Genomic DNA, 26,318 nt, shown 5'->3' on the forward strand with positions numbered 1-26,318 from the left:
GCGGCACAGTCGGGCCACTGCTCTTCCAGCAGGGAACCAACAAGTGACAGATCCAGGGAAACTCCCCTTCCTCCTCCAGGAGGAGTGGCGTGGGAGCGAACCACAGGGATCTGCTGGGTTTGGAGACTCCACACGGGGTCGGGTGCCAGAGATAGAAATGCTTGGTCACGGGCCAGGTGAGCATGGAGTGCGGCCGGAGACCAGAGAGAGGGAGTGACTGAATGCTTTTCTCTGGGGGTGCACTGAGGAGTGGGTCCCCGAGTTCTCGGCTCCATCGCGCGGAGATTGGGAGGCCACCATTTTCACTCTTGTCCTCCAAAGCTGTACGGAAAGTTTGCAGGGAACAAAATCTCCCGAGAGCAAACCCGAGCAGATTACTTAGCCCGGACCGGCAAGGGTGGGGCAATTCCGCCTCCGCAAAGACATTTGGGAACCATGGCAACAGGCCCCTCCCCCAGAAGATCAGCAAGAACAGCCAGCCAAGACCAAGTTTAACAATCAATAAGAACAGCAGAACTCCAGTGCCAGGGGAATACTGCACATAGAATCATGGCTTTTTCCCCATGATTCTTTAGTCTTTCAAAGTTAATTTTTTTAATTTTCTTTTTTTTCTTTTTTTTTTTTGAATTTTTCTTTTTCCCTTTTTCAACCAACATCTTATCACTCCCTTTTTAAAAAAATCTTTATTTTTCATTTTTAGAGTCATATTCTATCCCTTCATAGTAGTTAACCTTATTTTTGGTATATATATATATTTAAGTTGTTCTCTCTAAAATTTTGGGATACAGTTTTTTCTAACAGACCAAAATATACCCTAAATCTGTGGTGTATGGGTTTGTTCTAGTCTCCCGCCTGATCACATTCTCTCCCCCCTTTTTTTTATCCTCTTCTTTCTTTTTTCAACAACTTCTTAACTCCTTTTATAAAATCTTTTATAATTTTCATCTTTAAAGTCATAGTCCATCCCTTCATCATATTTACCCTTATTTTTGTACATTATATTCTGTAAGTTTCTCTTTCTTTAAAATTTTGGGAAGCACTTTCTTCTAACAGACCAAAATACGCCCAAAATCTAGTGTGTGGCACTGACCTGTACATCAGCCTGATCATATTTGATCATATTCTGGGTTTTTTGATGTTCTTTTTTATTTATCCTTTTCATTTTCTTTTTTTTTTTTTTTTCCCTTTCTTTTCCCTCGGTTTAAGGTCTCTTCTGATTTGTTTACTGTATATTTTTCTGGGGTCGTTGTTACCCTGTTAGCATTTTGTTCTCTCATTGATCTGTTCTCCTCTGGACAAAATGACAAGATGGAAAAAAATCACCTGAAAAAAAAGAACAAGAGGCACTACCGACTGCCAGGGACCTAATCAATATGGACATTAGTAAGATGTCAGAACTAGAGTTCAGAATGATGATTTTAAAGATACTAGCTGGGCTTGACAAAAGCATGAAAGTTATTAGAGAAACCCTTTCTGGAGAAATAAAAGAACTAAAATCTAACCAAGTCGAAATCAAAAAGGCTATTAATGAGGTGCAATAAAAAATGGAGGCTCTAACTGCTAGGATAAATGAGGCAGAAGAGAGAATTACTGATACAGCAGAACAATTGATGGAAAATAAAGAAGAGAAAAAGAGAGAGAAACAACTACTGGATCACGAGGGCAGAATTCGAGAGATAAGCGATACCATAAGATGAAACAATATTAGAATAATTGGGATCCCAGAAGAAGAAGAAAGAGAGAGAGGGGCAGAAGGTATATTGGAGCAAATTATATCAGAGAACTTCCCTAATTTGGGGAAGGAAACAGGCATCAAAATCCAGCAGGCACAGAGAACCCCCCTCAAAATCAATAAAAATAAGTCAACACCCGGACATCTAATAGTAAAACTTACGAGTCTCAGAGAAAAGGAGAAAATCTTGAAAGCAGCTCAGGAGGAGATCTGTAACCTACAACGGTAGAAACATTAGATTGGCAACAGACCTATCCACAGAGACCCAGCAGGCCAGAAAGGACTGGCATGATATCTTCAGAGGACTAAATGAGAAAAATATGCAGCCAAGAATACTATATCCAGCTAGGCTCTCACTGAAAATAGAAGGAGAGATAAAAAGCTTCCAGCACAAACAAAAACTAAAGGAATTTGCAAACCTGAAACCAGCCCTCCAAGAAATATTGAAAGGGGTCCTCTAAGCAAAGAGAGAGCCTAAAAGCAGCATAGACCAGAAAGGAACACAGACAATATACAGTAACAGTCACCCTACAGGCAATACAATGGCACTAAATTCATACCTTTCAATAGTTACCCTGAATGTAAATGGGCTAAATGCCCCAATCAAAAGACATAGCCTATCAGATTGGATAAAAAAAAAAATAAGACCCATCGATATGCTGTCTGCAAGAGACTCATTTTAGACCCAGAGACACTTCCAGATTGAAAGTAAGGGTGTGGAAAACCATTTACCATGCTAATGGACACCAAAAGAAAGCTGGGGTGGCAATCCTTATATCAGACAAATTAGATTTTAAGCCAAAGACTATAATAAGAGATGAGGAAGGACACTATATCCTACGTAAAGGGTCTATCCACCAAGAAGATCTAACAATTGTAAATATCTATGCCCCTAACATAGGAGCAGCCAATTATATAAGCCAATTAATAATGAAAGCAAAGTAATACGTCGACAACAATACAATAATAGTGGGGGACTTTAACACCCCCCTCACTGAAATAAGCAGATCATTTAAGCAGAAGATCAATAAGGAAATAAAGACTTTAAATGACACACTGGACCAAATGGACTTCACAGACATATTCAGAACATTCCATCCCAAAGCAACAGAATACACATTCTTCTCTAGTGCCCATGGAACATTCTCCAGAATAGATCACATCCTAGGTCACAAATCAGGTCTCAACATTACCAAAAGATTGGGATCATTCCCTGCATATTTTCAGACAACAATGCTTTGAAACTAGAGCTCAGTCACAAGAGGAAAGTCGGAAAGAACTCAAATACATGGAGGCTAAAGAGCATCCTACTAAAGAATGAATGGGTCAACCAGGAAATTAAAGAAGAATTAAAAAAATTCATGGAAACCAATGAAAATGAAAACACAACTGTTCAAAATCTTTGGGATGCAGCAAAGGCAGTCCTAAGAGGAAAGTATATAGCAATACAAGCCTTTCTCAAGAAACAAGAAAGGTCTCAAATACACAACCTAACCCTACACCTAAAGGAGCTGGAGAAAAAACAGCAAATAAAGCCTAAACCCAGCAGGAGAAGAGAAATAATCAAGATCAGAGCAGAAATCAATGAAATAGAAACGAAAAGGACAGTAGAACAGATCAACGAAACTAGGAGCTTGTTCTTTGAAAGAATTAACAAGACTGATAAACCCCTGGCCAGACTTATCAAAAAGAGAAAGGACCCAAATCAACAAAATCATGAATGAAAGAGGAGCGATCACAACCAACACCAAAGAAATACAAACAATTATAAGAACATACTATGAGCAACTCTATGCCAGCAAATTAGAGAACCTGTAAGAAATGGGTGCATTCCTAGAGATGCATCAACTACCAAAACTGAACCAGGAAGAAATAGAAAACCTGAACAGACCTATAACCACTAAGGAAATTGAAGCAGTCATCAAAAATCTCCCAACAAACAAAAGCCCAGGGCCAGATGGCTTCCCAGGGGAATTCTACCAAACATTTAAAGAAGAATTAATACGTATTCTGAAACTGTTCCAAAAAATAGAAATGGAAGGAAAACATCCAAACTCATTTTATGAGACCATTACCTTGATCCCAAAACCAGACAAAGACACATCAAAAAGGAAAATTACAGACCAGTACCCTTGATGAACATGGATGCAAAAATTCTCACCAAAATACTAGCCAATAGGATCCAACAGTACATTAAAAGGATTATTCACCCTGACCAAGTGGGATTTATCCCTGGGCTGCAAGGTTGGTTCAACATCCGCAAATCAATCAACATAATACAATACATTAATAAAAGAAAGAACAAGAACCATATGATCCTCTCAATAGATGCAGAAAAAGCATTTGACAAAGTACAGCATCCTCTCTTGATCAAAACTCTTCAGAGTATAGGGATAGAGGGTACCTACCTCAATATCATAAAAGCCATCTATGAAAAACCCACAGCAAATATCATTTTCAATGGGGAAAAACTGAGAGCTTTCCCCCTAAGGTCAGGAACATGGCAGGAATGTCCACTATCACCATTGCTATTCAACATAGTATTAGAAGTCCTAGCCACAGCAGTCAGACAACAAAAAGAAATGAAAGGCATCCACATCGGCAAGGAGGAAGTCAAACTCTCACTCTTTGCAGATGGTATGATACTTTATGTGGAAAACCCAAAAGACTCCACCCCAAAACTGCTAGAGCTCATACAGGAATTCAGTCAAGTAGCAGAATATAAAATCAATGCACAGAAATCAGTGGCATTCCTATACACCAACAACAAGACAGAAGAGAGACAAATCAAGGAGTCGATCCCATTTACAATTGCACCCAAAACCATAAGATACCTAGGAATAAATGTAACCAAAGAGACAAAGGATCTGTACTCAGAAAACTATAAAATACTCATGAAAGAAATTGAGGAAGACACAAAGAAATGGAAAAATGTTCCATGCTTATGGATTGGAAGAACAAATATTGTGAAGTTGTCAGTGCTACCTAGAGCAATCTACACATATACTGCAATCCCTATCAAAATACCATCCACTTTTTTCAAAGAAATGGAACAAATAATCCTAAAATTTGTATGGAATCAGAAAAGACCCCGAAGAGCCAGAGGAATGTTGAAAAAGAAAAGCAAAGCTGGCGGCATCACAATTCCGGACTTCCAGCTCTACTACAAAGCTGTCATCATCAAGACAGTATGGGACTGGCACAAAAACAGACACATAGATCAATGGAACAGAATCGGGAGCCCAGAAATGGACCCTCAACTCTATGGTCAACTCATCTTTGACAAAGCAGGAAAGAATGTCCAATGGAAAAAAGACAGTCTCTTCAACAAATGGTGTTGGGAAAATTGGACAGCCACAAGCAGAAGAATGAAACCGGACCATTTCCTTACACCACACACAAAAATAGACTCCAAATGGTTGAAAGACCTGAATGTGAGACAGGAGTCCACCAAAATCCTAAAGGAGAACACAGGCAGCAACCTCTTCGATCTCAGCCGCAGCAACTTCTTCCTAGAAACATCACCAAAGGCAAGGGAAGCAAGGGCAAAAATGAACTATTGAGACTTCATCAAGATAAAAAGCTTTTGCACAGCAAAGGAAACAGTCCACAAAACCAAAAGACAACCGACAGAATGGGAGAAGATATTTGCAAATGACATATCAGTTAAAGGGCTAGTATCCAAAATTTATAAGGAACTTATGAAACTCAACAGTCAAAGAACAAATGATCCAATCAAGAAATGGGCAGAAGGCACGAACAGACATTTTTCCAAAGAAGACATCCAGATAGCCAACAGACACATGAAAAAGTGCTCAACATTGCTCGGCATCAGGGAAATCCATATCAAAACCTCAGTGGGATACCACCTCACACCAGTCAGAATGGCTAAAATTAACAAGTCAGGAAATGACAGATGTTGACAGGGATGCGGAGAAAGGGGAACCCCCCTCACTGTTGGTGGGAATGCAAGCTGGTGCAACCACTCTGGAAAACAGTATGGAGGTTCCTCAAACAGTTGAAAATAGAGCTACCCTACCACCCAGCAATTGCACTACTGGGCATTTACCCCAAAGATACAAATGTAGGGATCCAAAAGGGTATGTGCACCCTGATGTTTATAGCAGCAATGTCCACAATAGGCAAACTATAGAAAGAGCCAAGATTTCCATCGACAGATGAATGGATAAAGAAGATATGGTATATATATATACACACATATATGTATGTGTGTGTGTGTGTGTGTGTGTGTGTGTGTAATGGAATATTATGCAGCCATCAAAAGGAATGAAATCTTGCCATTTGCAATGACATGGATGGAACTGGAGGGTATTATGCTGAGCGAAATAAGTCAATCAGAGAAAGACATGTATCATATAACCTCACTGATATGAGGAATTCTTCATCTCAGGAAACAATTGTGTGAATTGTGTAAGACTATTGAATCACAGACCTTTACCTCTGAAACAAATAGTACATTATATGTTTTTTTAAAAAAAGAAGAAAATAGGAAGGGAAAAATGAACAGGGGAGAATCAGAGGGGGAGACGAACCATGAGAGACTATGGACTCAGAAACAAACAGGGTTCTAGAGGGGAGGGGGGTGGGGGGATGGGTTAGCCTGGTGATGGGTATTAAAGAGGGCACTATTGAATGGAGCACTGGGTGTTATATGCAAACAGTGAATCATGGAACACTACATAAAAAACTAATGATGTAATGTATGGTGATTAACATAACATAATAAAATAAAAACAAAAAATTTTATTCTTGATTTTTAAATAAATAGCTTAATTTGATGAAATCAGGAAAATCTGCAACCCGTGTAACCTGTTGATTCAGTAAATAGATTATATAGACTATTTTTTTCCACTATCTTCTTGAAAAAAATTGCTGGTAAACCTGAACCACAAGGCAGAAAACTACAGAAAGTTTTTCTCATCTTTGCTTTCACAGACTTGAAGGATTAGTTATGTAACTTCTAATAGCTATTCTACATTTTTTGGCAACTTTACTGTAACCTAAATTATTGAAAAACTATTTACAAAGCCATCAAAAATCATACACAAAGTCTTCTAAGAGCTGGGGAAATGTCAAATTGCAAAGATAACTATTTATTTTATTCACTTAGAACATTCAACCAAACAGTCGGGACTTTTGAAGAACTCCAAAAATACCTTGAAGGGTATGTGGCAAACCTGAACCGTGATGATGAGAAAAGACATGCAAAGTAAGTGAAGCAGTATTTTCCTCAGCCGCATGTGACTTCTGTCAAGTGTGTGTGAGTCACTCTGTGGTAACTTTCAGTGTGTCAGCACTAGAAAACTGGGGGCAGTTCTTTTAAATTGTTCTTGCACAAAGATGCCACTTACCACTGGTATGGATGTTACTTTAGTCTGGAAGTAGCTTCTTATTTTGGGTTGATGAGTAGTAATGTGAGGGAGACATTTCCTGAGAGGGGGCATTGGGAAATGGTTGCTTGACATTGTCTTTCCAATGTCAAAAGGATGTTATTCAGAAATGAAACCTATATTGCCCCTGGAAATCAAACAGGAATGCCAAGGCACTAGAGTAACCCGTTCATTCTGATTCCAGGTAAAGAGCTAGGAGGAGAGGCAGAATTATTTCAGAATATAAGGGAGCTGTTGCCCTGGGCTGTGTGTGTGTGTGTGTGTGTGTGTGTGTAGGAAGGAATTGGGCTGGACTAAATATAGTAATATTGATGAAAAATTTTTGCTTAAGAGAAAAACTACTTTGTAAAATTAAAATTATTTGAAAATTCTTTATAGTTTGTAGAGTAAATACTTAAGCATATATTCACCAGGTAGTACTAATGAAGCTGGAGTCAAAAGTTCTAGAAAACTGACATTTGAGTTAAATTAGAACATTCAGTCAGGACCTCCTAAGTTTTTTGTTTTTGTCTTTTTATGCAAGGAATATATTTGCAGTTTTTATGTTCTTAAAGATCTTTTGTAGTAAGAACAATTTATGAATATATATATGTGTGTGTGTATATATATATATATATATATAATATAGATCAGAGCAGTATATCTTAATTAAAAAGAAAAATGAGTATTTCCAAACAATGATACTTAGACATAAAGTAAGAAATGTATCTTTCATGTTTTACTAGGCAGTCATTCTGGTTCAACCATGGAAAGCTTCAAAATCTGACAAAAATAGCAAAACACGGCAAAAATTCTCAGTGTGGCATTCTCCTGTGTACATAGTAAAAGGAATGGCTCACTGGTTTTACTTCCTCTCACTGACTCTTAAAAAAACACACACACATATTTATTGAGATAGACTTTAAATACTACACAATTCAGCTCTTTTTACCTCATTGTATCAGTTTGACATTTATCTATTATTGTGTATGTGTGAGAATTTTTTTGTTTGTTTATTCTATTGTTTTCCTCCCCAGATGTAACTAAATCTGATCCTATAAAAGTTGAGATAGCCTTTGTAGCAATTATGGGCAGTAGTCCTGGCAGAAATAAGACTATTGCACGAGTGGAATTTATGTGTGTCATGACTCTGGCTTGACTAAGGGGGTGTATGCAAAGTTTCACTTTTCTTATACAGGAGATCCATGTCTAACTGGAAGCTGTCCAAAGCACTCTCTCTGGAGATGATTCAGCTGAAGGAGAAGGTGGCCAGATTTTCCTCATCATCCCCATTCCAGAACCTTGAGATTATCGCAACACTGGGCGTTGGTGGGTTCGGAAGAGTTGAGCTTGTAAGGGGTTTACGTTTCAAGCATCTGAGAGAAGCCTTTTGACTTTTTTTGTTTTATATTCCAGTGTATCTTGGAGGAACATATGAATTGTTATTGCTGTCTTAAATGTTGCTTTGAACTGAAATTAAGAAAGTACATTTTTCACTGCGTGTTGTATAGTAGCAAGTCCATGCTAATAAGTCACTTGTAATAATATAGCTGCGATTTCAAGCTTCTGTGTCACATCCTTTTGTGAATTCTTTTCTTGACTATAATTATTGGAGAATGTACCAAGTAAGCGTTCCCAGAGGCTCTAAATCATTAAAAATGTATTTTCTAACAGGAAAATGTGTATACACACATACTCATGACACGTTAACTATATACTAAAGAAAAGAAGAATGTGTCCAGTGGAAGTTTATTTATTAGAAATAAAATCTTTAATATTATAGTTGACACAATTCCACTGCTATGTCCGTATTTGGCTGTCATTATCCCATCTTGGGTTGCTCAAGATTTTCTATCAGGAAAAAGAAGAAAAGAAGATGACTGTAAGGGAATATTTGAGGAGCAGCCTTCTGTAGTGTTGATCAGGACAGCTGGGAACGTACGGCCTGATTTTGGCTCTATTTTCCACATCACCACCTCTCTGAGCTTTATAACTACCTTCCAAGGAGTAACAGAGCAGTCCTGTCGGATCAAGTGCTCCGGGGAAACCGTAGAATGGAGATGTGTGACCTTACTGGAGACAGATGGCTCTGAACCCTTGGCTATTCCCAAGCCCTTCTTCGCCCAGCAGATTTTTAACGATTCACTGTACATTAACCTTCGGGCAGTATGCTGACACCTTCATTTGCTGGATGGCCCTGGACATGAGCAGATCAGAAGTGCTGCCAGGAGACTCTCGATAATACACTTCACACCCATCAAGACGTCCTCTCTGATGGGGGGCAATGAAAAACAATTTCTTCATAAGAAATAAATCACATTTTTTATGCCATATGGAGAGACAAGGGCAATATCTATCTGCAGTGGTATTTTTCACCAAAGATCCTGGCAAAAGGATTGAATTAGCAATGCTGAGATCTGTTTTATATATATATATATATATATATATATATATACACGTATGTATGTATATATGTATATATACATATATATATATATATGTATGTATATATGTATATATACATATATATATATATATATTTTAGTTAGTTTAGTTAGATAATAATAATTGAAACAATAATTCCACCATTGGTTTAAAAATCCTAAGCAGAGCTAATGGCAAATGTGAGAAAAATGAGGGGTGCAGCCAAATTTACAGTTTCATTATTTATCAAATATAGTCTGCTTATGGAGTTATAAGCCTGAGTACATATTTATTAAAATTTTTTATTTCCTTTCAAGGGAAAATTTTGTTTGTCCATCTAAAGCAGCAGGCTGCGAAAGAACTTTCTGCACTTCGGGAACTGTTCTATCCTTCTGCTGTCCAGGAGGGTAGCTAGCAGCTCACCAGCTTTTGAAATGTGGCTAGTGCAGCTGAGGAACTGAATTTCTTATTTAAATTAACTTAAAATTAAATAACCTCATGTGACTAGTTGCTGTCATGTTGGATAATGCAGCTATGGATTTTGATTTAATATGTTTTGTTTTGAAAATCAAAGAAGTGCATATTAAGAAAGAAAAATTTTTGGCAATTCTGGTCAAAGTTTTTCATATCACACACTCAAAAGTGAATAGATTTATAAACATTAAATCTAACTAGAGTTGGTTTTTCTTGTTATAATGCAAACGTTTTAAGAGCATGTTCCAGATATGTGAACTTTTTTGGAAATTACAATGAAAGGGAAGGGTGTGCACTTGAATAAAACTTAGCTCCCAGAGGGATACGTGGTTAAAAGGTTACATACTGTTTAAATGTGAAAGAAGTTCAACTCTTCATTGGTTAACATGTTTTATATAGGTATTATAAATCTTTCCAGTAAGTTAATTTTGAGGGATCTTTCTCTTCTTACATAGGTTAAAGTGAAAAATGAGAATGTTGCTTTTGCTATGAAGTGTATAAGGAAGAAGCACATAGTTGACACAAAACAACAGGAGCATGTCTACTCAGAAAAGAGGATTCTAGAAGAGTTGTGTTCTCCCTTCATCGTGAAGTAAGTGAGCATTTGGCTCCCAGAATTTAGGATTGTAGACACTTTTGAATGTTTCCATGCAAGATAACAGAAGAGGAAAAGGAGGCCGTACTCAGACATCCCTCCCTGTCACGGCAACAATACATAAAATGTTAGAAGTTTGAAGTCTGGAGTCAAGAGTTCAGATTTTTTATTCTTGAGTAAATCTCAGGAAAAGTGTGTGAGTGTGTGAGAGAGAGAGAGAGAGAATATAAAATTATTGTGGAATAACTTGAACTGATTATTTAATCCATACCTACTACAGAATTTGGGAAGCAAATAATTCATTTGAAACCCTCAGGGGACAGACTGCTGTTGAATTTCTGCAAGAAGTGGCATTTGGGCTCATGTCAGCTGGCAAGGACCTGTAGAGCCTGGTTCTAGCAATGCCCAGATCCTGAAAGATCCATCTCCTAATAGTCACTATTCATCCTTTCCCAGAGTTTGGGAGAGAATTATGTTATTCTAGGCCACCGCTGTCTTTACTTGTGAATTCATGAGTTAGTGGTGTAGGCCAGTTGAGACATATTTTCATACAGATCATAGCCCAAGAGTATAGTTTCAGTGATTTCCAGATGAGGTAAAGTGCCCTTATTAAAGTGGATAGAATTTATGTTTTTGGATCAGATGCCTTGAGAGAATCTTCCTGCCTATCCATATTCCCACATCCATTTTTTTCAACATTAAAAAAGTTGAACCCAGGCAATGCTAGCAATAGAGTCATCTAATTATTTTTATATTAATTGTGTTCCCAGAATGCCCCCCTTTTCATCAATAATTCATAACAAACTATCAGGAGCAGCTTCAGGGCAGGAATTAGGTTTTATTCCTATTCTCATTTCCAGCTCTCTGCAAAGTGCCTGGCATATAAGGAAATAATAATATAATAATAAATGTTAATGACATTTATTGAGAAATTTGCATGTGCCAGACACTATTCTAAGCAAAATATATATGTGATATATCATATATAATGTTTAATATATATTTAAAATATGTTATATTTATATTTATTTTATATATTATGTATACACATATATAACATATATTAAATTAATATATAATTAATAGAAAATCAAATGAATACTATATATTCATCTGATCTTTATGATATAACAGTGAGGTAAATGTTATGCTTGTCCTCAAGAGCAATAAGAAAACTAGGCTGCATAGCTCATAAATGGCCGATCAGGGATTCAAGCCTAAGCAGCTTGGATTCAGAGCCCACACTAAGCTGCTTGGAACCAGAGCCCACTCTGAGCTACTTTGCTAGATTGCTTCTGCTGTCTGCGCACGATCTGGGTGCCCTGTTGTCACCCAGTGTTAACATAAGTTACCCTGCCCAGGTCCCTCCCACATCAGGATTGAGGCTGTCATTCCTACAGCTTCTGGGAGTGTTGCCAACTGATGACTCTAGCTCGGTCCTTTCCTGGTCATTGCTCTCAGGCGAAGAGAGCCACCTTGCCCAAGATCATATTCTGTTTCCAGGTACAGCCTGCATCCAATGATGGCAGAGCTCCTTGAAGCTGAGGCTTTCCCTGAAACTAGAAACTCGATCATAACCAACTTTCCTGCTGCCCAAGTGTGTCTGTGTGTATTATTCCTCCCCTGGGGCAGGGGATTGTTCCCAAGTACACTACCCGCTAAACTTACTACTGATAGGTCTCCGTCTCACAGTCTAGTTTTTGAGACCAACCAGAGGATATAAGACATGGGCATGAAGGGAGCTCATAAAGGAGACTAATGCGGAGAACTCTGGACTTTTGGAGGGAAGAGAGGCCATATTTAGTAGGGGGAAAGATGAGCTGCTGTATCGGGCTCCTGAGCTTGGTCTTGAGGAATGGATGACACTGTTACGGTGAAACTAAGATGAAGAAGGTCAGTCTGTGTGGCAGGGAGGGCAGTCTAAGGAGGGCAGTCTAACATGTGCAAAAGCAAGGCAGGAAGAAAGATCAAAGAGCATTCGGTGAGAGGTCCCATGTAGCTGGAGGATGTTTGGAATGAGATGAGCACCAGTGTTCCAAATGATATTGATGATGTTTTTAAGCAACTTTAAAAAGCTTTTAAAACTAGATTTTTAATAATAACCATGTTTTTATGTGTCTTCACAGATTATATCGTACTTTCAAGGACAATAAGTATGTATACATGCTTCTGGAGGCCTGCTTAGGTGGGGAGCTATGGAGTATATTAAGGGACAGGTAAGAAAAAGGATTATAAGCATTAAGCTGTGTTCTCACATCTGGTCTAAAGGATGCTTTATTCACGATCATTTAAAGAGACATAATGAAAGTCATTAAGAAATGGTCCTAAGAAAATATTATCATCTGATAAAATAGTAATGGTGGTATTTTCTTAGCTAACATTGTACTTATGCAATAGACACCCTATAAGGCAATCTGTCATTTCCATATTAGGGATCACAGAATCCCAGGCCTCGAAAGAGAGTCACATGGTTAGTGCAAGGCAGAACAGCTGGAAACCCAAATGTTACTGATTCTGAATCTCTACAAGGGAAATGAAGAAAGGGGTGTGGAGTGGTCAAGTGGAGTGAGACTCCTGCAAAGATTCAGTTTTACAAAAGGGGTGGTTTCTGCATAATCAAAACCACAGATGTTTACTGAGTACCACCACTATGCAAGGCTCCATCGTAGACAGTTGCGGGGGGCAGGGGTTCTAGACAATGTAAACTTTCCTAACCAGAGGGGTAAAAAGAGTAAACTTTTCCTCCAGTGAGTTTAGATTTTAAATTTAGTTTTAGATTGGGTAGATAACATGATGTGCAGTTTTAAAACATTTTATTATTTAGTGTGAAAACTAAATATGATGGAGAAGTTGGCAATTTGTAATTAAATGCCAAATGAGTGTTGCAGATTGTAAATTCGGAGGAGAGGAAAGATATAAAACTGTGATGAAAAAGAGGAAGACTGGACCGAACTTCTAAAGATGATCAAAATTTGGAAAGGCAGAAAGGAAGGGAAAGGGATGTAAAATACAACAGGAAAGTTGAGATAGGATTATGTGTCTTTGGGGGTGTTTCATGGCAGGATTTGAGTAGAAGACAAGGCCAGCAAAAGAGGTAGGAAGTTAAGTTTGCACGAGGTTATGGAGGTTAATGCCAGGCCAAACATTTGGACAGTGTTACCTGGGCCAGTGGCTCTCAACCTTGGCTTCTCATTACAATCACGTGGAGAGCTTTACAAAGTAAAAATGCCTAGCCCTAATGCCAGAGGTTATGATTTGGTTCACCTTGGATGGGGTCTAGTAAATGACCTCTCCGGCAATTCTAATGTGCATTCGTGGTGGAGAATCCCAGACCTAGGTAATGGCAGACCTTTGAGCATCTGCGAAGAGATGGATGCATTGTGTCAGGAATATGTTGTTGGATGGATCTGAATGGGGAGAACCCAGCAGGATGCAAAGACTTGCATGATACCTACAGAAACATTTGCTTCCTCCACCTTTGCTTCAACATGCAGATCTGTTTAGAAAGGGGAGTTGGTACTCTCTGTTAGGCACTGTGTCTGACTCTCAAAACAACACGTTCAGGAAGTAGTAAACCCATTTTACCAATAGGGAAATGAGGCTCAGAACAGCCACACAACTTGCCCGAGGATACGGTGGTGGAAGAAGCAGGAGTCAAAGCCAGTTTCTCTTACTCCAAAGCCATACGCTTCCACGACTTCACGCCGCAAATCACCACCACTTTTTAATAACTCAGTGTGGAAACCCATATGCAGTGCCCTCACAGGGCAAGTCTAATATCATCAAGGTGCCCCAAACAGGAAAGAGTTATGACCCCATTTCTACATGGGTTATTGTTACATGCTATACCAACAGGAAATGAAAATGATCACTTGAGTCATTTTTTAGTCAGGCAATAAATTACAGAAGTCTGCTTTAAGCTCTCCATTAAAATAGTTGCATTTTCTCCAGTTTGCCATAAATATCTTAAAAAGTCTTGTTTTCTTATGTTTCTATTTTATGTATCCATATACGATTACCAGAAACTATTGGGATGGAGACATTTTAACTTGAGTGAAGTACTTCTCCATTTGCCTCAAGTATCCCCCTAAATTTCTTTACCATCATCAGTCTAATTCATGGGCAGTACGAAATACTTTTTAGTGTTGATGCCCTCCAAAACATTTATATTGTGTAAGTTTACCAATGCAATAACTGACACCTGGAATAGACAATAAATATATGTGTCTAGAGTATTAAGAGGGAAAATGATTTCATTGCAGAGGTAGCTTCGATGAACCCACCTCCAAGTTCTGCGTTGCTTGTGTGACAGAAGCGTTTGATTACCTGCATCGACTAGGTATTATCTACAGAGACCTGAAACCAGAAAACTTAATTCTAGATGCTGAAGGTTATCTTAAATTGGTAAGAAAAAATCTGTAACAGTATCATAAGAGATATTTCTAAATACAAAGTTGTGTCATATTTGCATGTTGCTTTTAATTTGGGGGTACCTGCTATTTTCACTGTGGTGGGGTAGGGCCTGTGACATTGGCACCCTTAACACGGGGAAGTGTTGCGAGCATATTCTTTTTGGCGTAGGAATTTAATATTTCAACCATATTGGTGACTGCAACTAAGGATTCACACAATAGAATGCCTTTAATATTGAATTTTGTTAATATTTTTGTTTAATATATTTAAATAGGTTTTAATGCATTACTGTTACATATAGGGACTGGCTATAATAAAGAATAAGGAAAGATGATAGTCTGTCTCCTGTCCCAAGATAGCCACTGTCAGTATAGGGAGGAAAATACACATATGAATGTTGGTACGCTTTTTTTTCTTAAATCTTTCTAGGTGATTCTAAAGCACAACCAGGGCTGAGAATCACAACACTAGACTAGAAGCTCTTTGAGGACAGAGACTTTCCTTGCTATCCATCTTTGTAATCCTCTGATGCCTACCATGCATACCCTTGCGGTTATACTACCAGTCACATAAATTTACTTTCAGTGCGAAACTCTAAGAGAACTGGGCTGTCATGGAGGGGAGAAACCAAGGCACTTTCGACGGAACCCCATCCACATGGGGTGCTCAAGCTGAGTTTTCTTGAGTTTATCTTGTCAGTATGTCAAGGACATAAAACCATCTCTGAATGTAACATTTACAAAGATATTAAAAGTTTCTCACATCAGGACTTTCATACATGAAATTAATACTAGCTATCACTTCATAAGTAGTTTAGTGTGTTATGTGTCAAGATCTGTGCTAAACATTTTGCAATTAATATATTTAACAATTGATGAGGTAGGTTTTATCATCCATATGTTATAGTGGGTAATTTAGCTTTAGGAATTAAACTTATTATGTGTAATTGCCAAGCAATTTCTCTCCACGGTAAAGGGGTAAAATAAGTCCTTTCATGTGAAATCTAGTGAACTTCCAAGAAACATTTTGATCCATTCAAGCTTTATTTTATCTGTGAAAGGTAGCTCTGAGAACTGGGGAGGTAGTAACACAGGCCTCAATCCCTCCTCTTCTCAACAATGCCTTCTTTGGCTATGCCTCTTACAGCTATTTAGGGAAACCCTTTGGAATTTTCTAGAACTAAAACCATCATGAGGGATGCAGACTATCCATTAGGTTCATTCCTTTTTTTTTTCAGAGCTGTTTTTTAAAAATCGGATAGCATATTTATTATTAATAGCCATGGGGGTCCATAAATATCTCCCCTGTTAGCCAGTGGTTATCCATCCAGCTAACTCATTTGCCAATGAGCTAAATGAAGAATGACAACTAAAGCCTTTAGAGATTAAAATGTAAATGTTGAATCTTTCCATTTCTAGCTATATATCAAACTAGATATACTGAAATCCTCTCACTACCAAATGTCTAAAAATACTGGATGAAACATGAAAAAGCTGTATTACATGCATGGCTGACTTTATAAGACAACACTGGTATTCCTCCACAGTTGGGAACCATGCTTGAGGAGGAGTATAGCCTATAGATCTCAAACAATGAAGCTGCTGTCTTGTGGGCACCCAGCAATCCAAGATGGCTCAGAGGTCTGATTTTAGTAGCTGCACCTAGTTTTGGACCTGGGCAGTGTGGGAAGTTGAATCAGAGAACATTTTCCAGAGCCAGGAATCACACAGATCACACTCTCAGGAAAATGGAAAGCAAGAAAAAAGATCTAATTTATGAAGACAGAGTACTTGCAAGAAAACATGCTTTTCCCATTATTGGGCTCTTGGTAGAGGAGCAAAAGAGTCTCCTTTAAGAATTCTCGGCCATAGGCTCGTCTTCATGGAGGTTGGGTGTTCAGTCTTCAAAGATGGAAAGTTCTTCCCCACGCAAGAACTTGAAAATGGATTCATGTTGATAGCATGCCCAACTTTTCAAGAATCAGTGTATATTCTGTCTGGACGAAGGTACTCTTGACTCAGAATACAAAGAACTCCCAGGGATAAAGTCCCAGAGAACATGAGCTCACATTTAAAAAAAATAAAACAAAAAGTATATATGAGGGAAAAAAAAGTACCATGAGCATTATTTGGCAGGCAAATAAGTGCTTCATTATTGGAGTAATCAGATACAAAATGTAAAATAAATCCATCTAACACGCCTTTTAAAAATAAGAGAGGGAATGACAAATGAGTAATGAACAGAGGAAAAAAATCTAGTAGTTTTAGAAAAAAACTAATAAAACTTCTATTAAAGACTTAAGAATATAATAATTGAAATTATATATTTAAGGAAGTCTCATTAATGGAGCAGCTTCCATTGGACTAATCTTGCTGAGATTAATTATAATATATGTGTAAAAACATGTGAAAGAGAGCAACAAAAAGTAGACATTTAAACCTTGAGAAAAGGGAACCATGCTGGATGAAAAATCCACATTGCTACAGCTGTTTTAAACTATTCATTTCAAGACACACCTTATTGTATAAGGCATGGGGATAAGTCTTTAGTTAACATCATACCTAACAGTGAAATATTGAACATTTTCCCATTAGATTGTGAACAAGGTAAGAATATTTTCTTTCCACTTTTTTCAACATTATAACAGAGGTCTTAGCCAATAAAATAAACCAAGAAAAAGAAATGAAAGATGAGATGAGAAGATGAGAAATGGAGAAGTTACCTGTCTTTATTTTCAGACAACATGATTGTTTATGTAGAAAAACCTAAAGGATCTACCAAAGAAGTACTAGAAGAAATAAGCATGATTACCAGTACAAAGTTAATACATAAATAAAATTGTAAGTCACTTAAGTCAATGTATAAATAAAAACTGTTCCTCTCTACTAGCAGTAAATATTTATAAATGAAATAAAAATACTATTTATGATAACATCAAAAATTATAAAATAAATTTGAATACATTTAACGTGTAAAAATGTATAAGACCTCCACACTGAAAACCACAAAATATTACTGAGTAAAAATATATAACTAAATGGTAAGGCATACTGTGTTCACATATTGGATGACTCAATATTTGATAAGATGTCCATTCTTCCCAGATTAATTACAGATTTAAGGTCATTGTAATATAAATTAGAGCAGGTGCATTTTTAGAAACTGAGGCATTTACTCTAAAATTTACACAGAAACTCAGAGTTTAGAGAAGTTCATAACCACTTTGAAAAAAGAAGAACAAAATTGAGGAATTTATAGTATCTGATACTATAAACTACAGTAATCAAGGCAGTGTCATAACAGGACAAATAGCATAATCTAACAGAATAAAGTCCAGAGATGGACATAGAATCAACTGATTTTTAGCAAAAAGGGAAGAGCCAGTCTTCTCAATAGACGATGCTGAAACAACTGGATATGCATATGTGGGGAAAAAAATGAACCTGCTCCCACCTCACACAATATAGAAAAATTAACTCAAGATGGTAATACGGTAATATTTTCACAACATGGGGTAGGCAGAGGTTTCTTAGAATACAAATAGTATTAATTTGTATTAATTATAAAAATTTCAGGCTACTATAATAAAAATATAGACTGGGTGACTTAAATAATAAACATTTTTTTCTCACAGTTTTAAACCCGGGGAAGTCCAAGATCAAGGTGCTGGCAGATCTGGTATCTGTCTGGTCAGGACCTGCTGCTGGGCTGACAGAGAGCTGCCTTTTCATTCCTTCACATGAGAGAGAAAGACACACACACACACACACACACACACACACACACACACACAGAGTTTGGGGGGAGCTCTCTTCTTATAAGGGTTCTAATCGCATCATGAGGGCTTGACCTCATGGCTTGGTTACCTCCTAAAGGCTCTACCTCCATATTCCATCACACTGGGGATTAGAGTTTCGACATACAAATTTTGGGGAGACAGAAACATGCAGTCCATAATAATTAGACTTCATCAAAATTAAAAACTTCTGATAATTAAAATACATTAGGGAATGAATTGTCATGTCATAGACTGGGAGAAAATATTTGCAGTACATATTTATATGACAAAGGACTTGATTGTATTGGGAAATATACAAATAACTCCTACAGCTCAATAGTAAAAAGACAACCCATTTAAAAAAAATGGTCAAAGATCTTGAAAAATCACTTTACAAAAGAAGACATAGGAATGATTAATAAGTCATTAATAAGTCATTTTCAAGGAAATGCAGATTAAAACCACAAAGAGGAACCATTTCATAGCCACTAAAATGACTACAATTTAAAAGACTGACAATACCAAGTGTAGGTGAGGACTTTCTCCTAAATTACTAGTGGAGAAAGAAAACTGAAGAATAGTCGGTCCGTTTTATATTGAGTCAAACATACACCTAATCTAAAACAAAAAAATTCAACTTCCAGGTAGAAACTTCACTCCTTAGTATTTATTTAGGAAAACTGAAATCATGTCTTCCAAAATCTTGTTCATCACAGCTTTATTTCTAAAAGTCCCCAAATCAGAAACAGCCCAAATATCCGTCAGCAACTAAATGTATAAACATGGGGGCAGTATGTTCAGCAATGGAATGCTGCTCAGCAGTAGAAAGGAATGAATTACAATAAGCAACAATGTGAGTGAATTCTAAAAACTATGTTGAGCAAAGGAAGCCAGATACAAGAGTATATTCTGTATGATTACATTTATTGACATTCTAGAATCCATGGTAGAAATGAATACAATGGCTGCTCCCGGGAGAGGCATTCGACTGGAAAGGGGCATGAGGGAACTTTCTGATCGAATGAGCGTGTCTGTATCTTGACTATATGGTAGTTGTGGTTACATGTATAATCTGCATCAAAACTCAAATGTATGCCAAAAGTCTATGCACACTATTGTGTGTAAATTACACATCAATTTGAAAAATGTAGTAGGTTCAATGTCAGATGATTGACAAATAAAGAGAAAATCAGTTCACCAAAAGATAAATTTAAGTAATTTACACAGAATGTAGCATAGAGACACCAAAAAAAAGGTGAAAAATAAGAGAACAGAGTGAGAAGTTCTTAAAACTATAATTCAGAGTCCAGGATAAAAATAATATAGAAAATGAGGGAAAAGCAGTATTTAAAGAATACTGGCTGAGAATTTTTTGGGAATTACAAGAAACAACAATCATCAGATAAAGGAACCCAAACAAATCCCATCTGGGACAAATTGTATTTGTTGTGGCTCCTATCTTTGGGTAACAAATCACTCCAAAATGTATTGGCTTAGAACAACAAGAACCATTTATGATCTCTCACCATTTCTGTGGGTCAGAATTTGGGGAGTGGTTCAGCTGGGTGGTTCTGACTTGAGGTCTCTCATGAATTTTCAGTCAGATGTTGGCTGGGGCTTTAGTCACTTGGAAGCTTGTCTAGGGCTTGACCAGGACATCCGAATCCAAAGTCACTTACTCATATAGCTGGGAAGTTGATGCTGGCTGTTATTTGGGGGCATGATGGGCCTCTTTAGAGGTTGACTGTTTTCATGGCATGGCAGCTGGCTTCCCTCAGAATGAGTCATCCAAGGGAAAGCTACAATGCCTTTTAAGACCTACCCTCAGAGTCGCATCTCAGTGCTTCCACTATATCCACTATGTTGGTCACATAGGGCCAGCCCTAATTTACTGTGAGATTTATTGTGGGAGGGGACAACAAAAACAAAGTATTAAAAACTGTCAAAGAGAAAAGACAGTTTACGTATAAAGGAGTAAAACTTAGGCTTTCAGTTGGCATCACAATAGCAACAAGAGAATCCAGAAGGTAGTGGAGGAGTATTTTTAAAATTCTGACAGAAAATAACTAATAAGCTTGAATTGTAAACCCAGGGAAACTATCTTTCAAAAGGGCAAAACAAAGCCATTTTCAAACAAGGATGAAGGGTGTTTACCACCTTCATACAAAGGATGTGTTTAAGGGAGTTGAAAAATGATCCTCTGAGATGCAACCTTAGAAAGATGGTAAACATGTTAAATCTCTTCAAGTGATGGTGTACAGGGATCCTTCTCATTCTGCTATCTAGTACTGAAAATGAGAAAACGCTAAATAACTGAACAGCAGCGACATGAAAACTGGGAGTTGGTATAATTGGAATTAAAGTAGGAGAAAATGTCAGTCATCTTCAAAGGAGGCAGCAAGAGAGAAACAGAAAACCTAGGAAACAATCCAAGAGAAAGCAAACGCACCGAGAACAGAAACAAATCTAACATGCGTAGACAGCTCTCCAGATCGAAACCAAAGATTGTCAAATGTTTATTTTATTTAGAAAATAAAAACCAGCTATACGATGTTTACAAGAGACATACCTAAAGCACGAGGCTGCAGAAAGGTGCAAGTGAAAAAGGACAGAAAAAATATGTCTAGGAAATAGTCAACAAATTGAAATGCTGGTTTAATTATCAGGGAAGGGGTGTTGCTAGAGATACAAAGTGTTATCCTTTCATTCTGCCAACATGATATAAAAATCCTGATCTTTCATTTACCTACTAAAATGCTTCAAAAATAAGCAGAATTTGAAAGAACTAATAAGGAGAAATGAACCACTGTAGGAAATTTTAATACACCTCTCTCAGAAATTGATGGAACATTCGGACCAAATAGCACTAAAGCTTTAGAAGATGTGCACAACACAATTAATAAACGTGATCTAATGGGCTTATAGAATATTGTTCCCAAGAGTTGAAGAATACAAATTAACGACATGTGATCATCCATTAGGGCCATAAGCAAGTTTCAGCAAATATGAGAAATAGGAATTGGGTTGCCGGCTGGCGGCCCGGCCAGGCTGTTCCCCTGAGAGTTCCTGAGGGGACTGCAGTAAGGATGGGGGTGGTGGAGGTGCCTGGTGACAGCACAGCAAGAATGCACATCTGGGTGATGGACACTGGGCTGTCCAGCCTCAGATGTCAAGTCTTCAAGGGTGAAAGACTTCATGTAGGGCTGAACTTGGCCTCATTCACCAATTTTGATTAAATGGTGTTTTTCATCTTCCTACATCATTTCTTGGCAATATCTGTGAGGGATCAGATATCTAAGGACAGAAAGAAAGGAACAGTGTTTTTTTGTTTGTTTATTTGTTTTTTTGTTTTGTTTTGTTTTACCAGCAAAGCATGACCAGTGAAACCATGGGGAAAAAGACCCATGTAAGAGAAAGGTCTGGGTTTTGGAAGTGTCTCTCTAGAAGCTGTAGAGATGTGCCTTTCTATGATAATTACAGAGGATGAGTTTGTAGTGTGGGGTGAAGACTTCATTCTACAATTCTTTCCCAATTCACAATTGAGATGGCCAGCCAGATTTGTTTCCCAATGAATCCTGGCTGGTCCAAGGTGTCTCTATCAGTAAACACGCTGAGAGGAGATCAAGGATTAGCAGATTACTAAAAGAACGTCACATTGCCATCTCTCACCCGCCCATCCAATAATTTCCTGAATCTTTCTCCACTTTCAAGGCCGAGAAAAGCTGATGTAGGAAATAATGGTTAAGAGTGTTTCTTTTGGTTATCATGAATGAATCAAGGATAATAATAAAGTGTAGGACAATACTTAAAGAGTTTAAAGAAAAATCCACCTTGTTCTCAACCCAAGCAGAATTAATGTAGTGGTTTCCCTTCTTGGGTTTGCTCAGCAGAAAACTTGGTAATAATCCAGTAAATCAATACACATTCTATATGGTCATGCTATTAACTCATCACTCATCAGTAAATATTCTATATGGTTGTTCTATTAACTCATGGGAGTAATACCTCTCATGTGGTAATAGAGGAACTTTTAATCCTATAGTGAGCATTATGTAAGAAAATACAATGTAGAACATATTAAATGTTGATATTATTGCCTGCTTCTTCATGACCTATCTTCCCTTCTTTTCTAATAGCCCCATGAGGGCAGAAACCATGCTATATTGTGTTTACTGCCAGACTTAGAAATTTGCTTAGCATATAAGAATGAATGAAAGGTCAGAGGGGCAGCTTCCTCCTTGCTCCCAAAATAGGAGCATAAAGGTTTTGTTCACTGATGTCAGTGTATTTAAGTTAGAAGTTAAAAACAAAATTTGAAAGAAAAAAAAACAGGAAGAAACCACTAACAAAAATCATAACTCATCTCACTGGAATTTTAAGGATATTTCAAAATAAATCAATCAATGAAGAAGAAATTTTCATATTATAAAACTGAACTGCAGAACAGACACTACATATGAACACATGTGGTTGCAACTAAAATGATAGAGTAACATTTATAGTTTTAAATGTTTCAACTAGGAAATAAGAAAGGGCACCTGGGTGGCTCAGATGGTTAAGCGTCTGCCTTTGGCTCAGGTCATGATCCCAGGGTCCTGGGATCGAGTCCTGCATCAGGCTCCCTGCTCCGTGGGAGCCTGCTTCTCCCTCTGCCTCTCTCTCTCTCATGAATAAATAAATAAAAAGTTTTTTTAAAAAATTTTTAAAAAGGCTAAAAATTAAGGAGCTAAGCATTTAACTTAAGAAGATGGAAATGGGAGAAACAATAAAACCAAAGAAAAGATGGGGGGGAAGTTAAGAATATTAATTAATAAAATATGATGAAATAAAAGGAATACAGAGCCAAAGGTTGATGTTTTGAAAAGACTAATAAAAGTAACAAACTGGAAATGTTGTTCAAAAGAAAACAGAGAAGAGGTACAGATAAATACTATTATGAAGGAACATCATTTCAGTTAAAGTAGAGATTTATGTGGATTAGAAAGTATTTGGGCAACTTTACTACTATCTGTGAAATATCTATTTATTTATGTATATACTATACATGTGAGTATATATATGTGACATCATATACATCTTTAGGTTCCAGTGAGGGCTCTTTCTGGTTTGCAGATGGCTGTCTTCTCACACTGTCCTCTGGCAGACAGATCATCTTTCTTGTGTCTCTTTACATAAGGACACTAATCTCATTCATGAGGATGTCACCTTTGTGGCCTAATTGCCTCCCAAAGGCCCCACCTCCAAATATCATTATATTGGGGATTAGAGCTTTGACATAGGAATCTTGTACAGACATAGTCTATAGCTGAACATCCAGAGAATTCACTTCAAGGACTTATAACACTAATCAGATGTGAATTTCTTCAGAAAGCAGTAAGAGATAATTTCCATCTTAGTCTGTGAGGCTACTGTAAACTTGATTCTCCAAAGGAAACTCCTAGGGAAGGCCAATTAATGTCCCATCCAGCTCATAAATTTAGTGTAAAAATCATAAGTAAAATATTAGCTAACTGACTATAAATTGTAACAAGACATCATAACAAAATTGGATCTATCTCAGGAATTCAAGCATAGTTTAACATTTAAAATTCTATTAAACCAAATCACCATTTTAATAGATTAAAAAAGAAAAACAATTTTTTAATCACCTCAATGGATGCAAAGAAAATTTTGATATGTTTCTACATTCAGTTATGATAAAATCTTAGCAAACCAGGAATAGAAATAAATTTTATTAACCCAATGAAAGATACCTAACAAGGATTTGGAGCAAACACTGTACAACACGATGAAACATTAGAAGTATACTTTTAAAAGTCAGTGAAATAAGCACTTCTATATTTTGTTGGAGGTTCTAACCCAATGCAGGAAGATATAAATAAAATTAGAAGAAAGATGGAGACATAAACAACAAAACCTATTTTCCTATGTGATATGATTATGTAGGAATCTAAAATATAACAACAAATTATTAAAATTAAGTGAAGAGTTTAGTATGATTGCTGGATATAAGATTAATAATATAAGAACTCAGTGTATTTTTAAATATCAGAAACGTAGTTGATAAATAGGAATACAAATACCCTTTTAAAAAGCATACAGATATATATATGTTTACATAATAGAAATAAAAATACAATGTATCTAGGAATAAATCTAAAAAAAGTAAGAGTTTTATTGAGAAACATAGACGAATTTATAGAAAGACATTAAAAACATGTAGATTAATAGTCTCATTCTCTTTTTTCTGGGCACAGAGCTAGACAACATACCCCATTCTTCCTTGTGGCTGACTGTGGCCCAGTGGTGCAGTTCTAGCTAGTGAAGTGTGAGCTGACATGCTTGTGTACCACGATCAGGCCTGGGTGATAGCGACCTCTACAGATGATCTCCACCCAGTCTTTATGACTTGCGGCTTATAAATACTGAGATTTAAAGTTGGCAGAGCCATAAAGTGGAAGGAGCCCGGCAGGGGTGCCTGGGTCACTCAGTCGGGTGAGTGTCTGGCTCTTGATTTCGGCCCAGGTCATGATCTCAGCTCAGGTTATGATCTCAGGCTCCTGGGATTGAGCCTCATGTCGAGCTCTGTGCTCAGCAGGGACTCTGCTTGGGATTCATCTCTAGTTCTCCTTCTCCCTCTGCCCCTCCCCCTGATCATGCACGCTCTCTTTCTCTCTCTCTCTCTCTCTCTCTCAATCTCTCAAATAAATCTTTAAAAAAAGATAATGGAAGGAGCCTGTGTCCCTGACCCACTGCTTAGAGATCCCCCTACTGCTCAAGAAAATTCATTATGAGAAGAGAAGTAAATTAATGTAGAATTTAAGCTTTTATACTTTCTTAGATATGTTTGTTCAACAGTCACTGTAGCATAACCCTAAATCAGAAAGATGTAGACGTTTCAAAATAGCAAGACTCAACATCACAAAGATATGAAATCTCCAAAATCATATACAGATTAGATACACTTCAGTGGAATTCCAGCAAAGCTTTTCATGAAGTTTGGCAAACCGATTCTAAAGTTTATATAGACTAACCAAGAGCCAAGAATTAGCCAAGAGACATTTCTGAAAGCAAACAAGAAGAGGGTGGGAGGAAATTCTCTCAGATATCCAAATTATAATGCTATCCTTCACATTAATTACTAATGCGGGGGGAATGTAAATTAAAACCGCAGTGATTTAATACTTACAAACGGCAAAAATAAAAGTTGTTATCACTAAAGGATAGTAAGGATGTAGAGCAACTGGAACTCTGTGCATGACTGCTGGGGAAGGAGGTGGGTAGTGCAGTCTGATCCCTAATGAAAGTAATTTGACAATGTGTAGTAAAATTGAAGACACTGCATCTTTGATCTTGTAATTCTACCATCTTACATAAACCTCTGCTAGGTAATATGGAAAATGATATTAATAGAAGCATTTTTGTGATAGCATACAATTAGATATTAGGCAAATGCCCATCAACAGCATAATGGACAGAAAAAATCATTTCATGTTAATTCAGTGGTGTATG

General features: G+C 37.3%; 1 protein-coding gene across 2 annotated transcripts in view; it reads left to right on the plus strand.

The window, feature by feature from the left end:
* PRKG2 (protein kinase cGMP-dependent 2) overlaps nt 1-26,318 on the plus strand; it is a 106,567-nt gene that overhangs the window by 64,386 nt on the left and 15,863 nt on the right. The window contains exons 11-15 of one of the 2 annotated variants that reach the window (XM_028124225.2): nt 6,864-6,962; nt 8,321-8,474; nt 10,476-10,612; nt 12,742-12,831; nt 14,878-15,019. In XM_028124225.2, coding sequence (XP_027980026.2) covers nt 6,864-6,962; nt 8,321-8,474; nt 10,476-10,612; nt 12,742-12,831; nt 14,878-15,019 — 622 coding nt within the window. The remainder of the gene's footprint in view (nt 1-6,863; nt 6,963-8,320; nt 8,475-10,475; nt 10,613-12,741; nt 12,832-14,877; nt 15,020-26,318) is intronic. The other variant, XM_028124226.2, reaches the window with a different exon arrangement.

Source organism: Eumetopias jubatus, unplaced genomic scaffold (genome assembly GCF_037043125.1).
Source record: "Eumetopias jubatus isolate StellerSeaLion01/CBP00866 unplaced genomic scaffold, mEumJub1_p1.0 scaffold_2, whole genome shotgun sequence".
Classification (NCBI taxonomy): domain Eukaryota; kingdom Metazoa; phylum Chordata; class Mammalia; order Carnivora; family Otariidae; genus Eumetopias; species Eumetopias jubatus.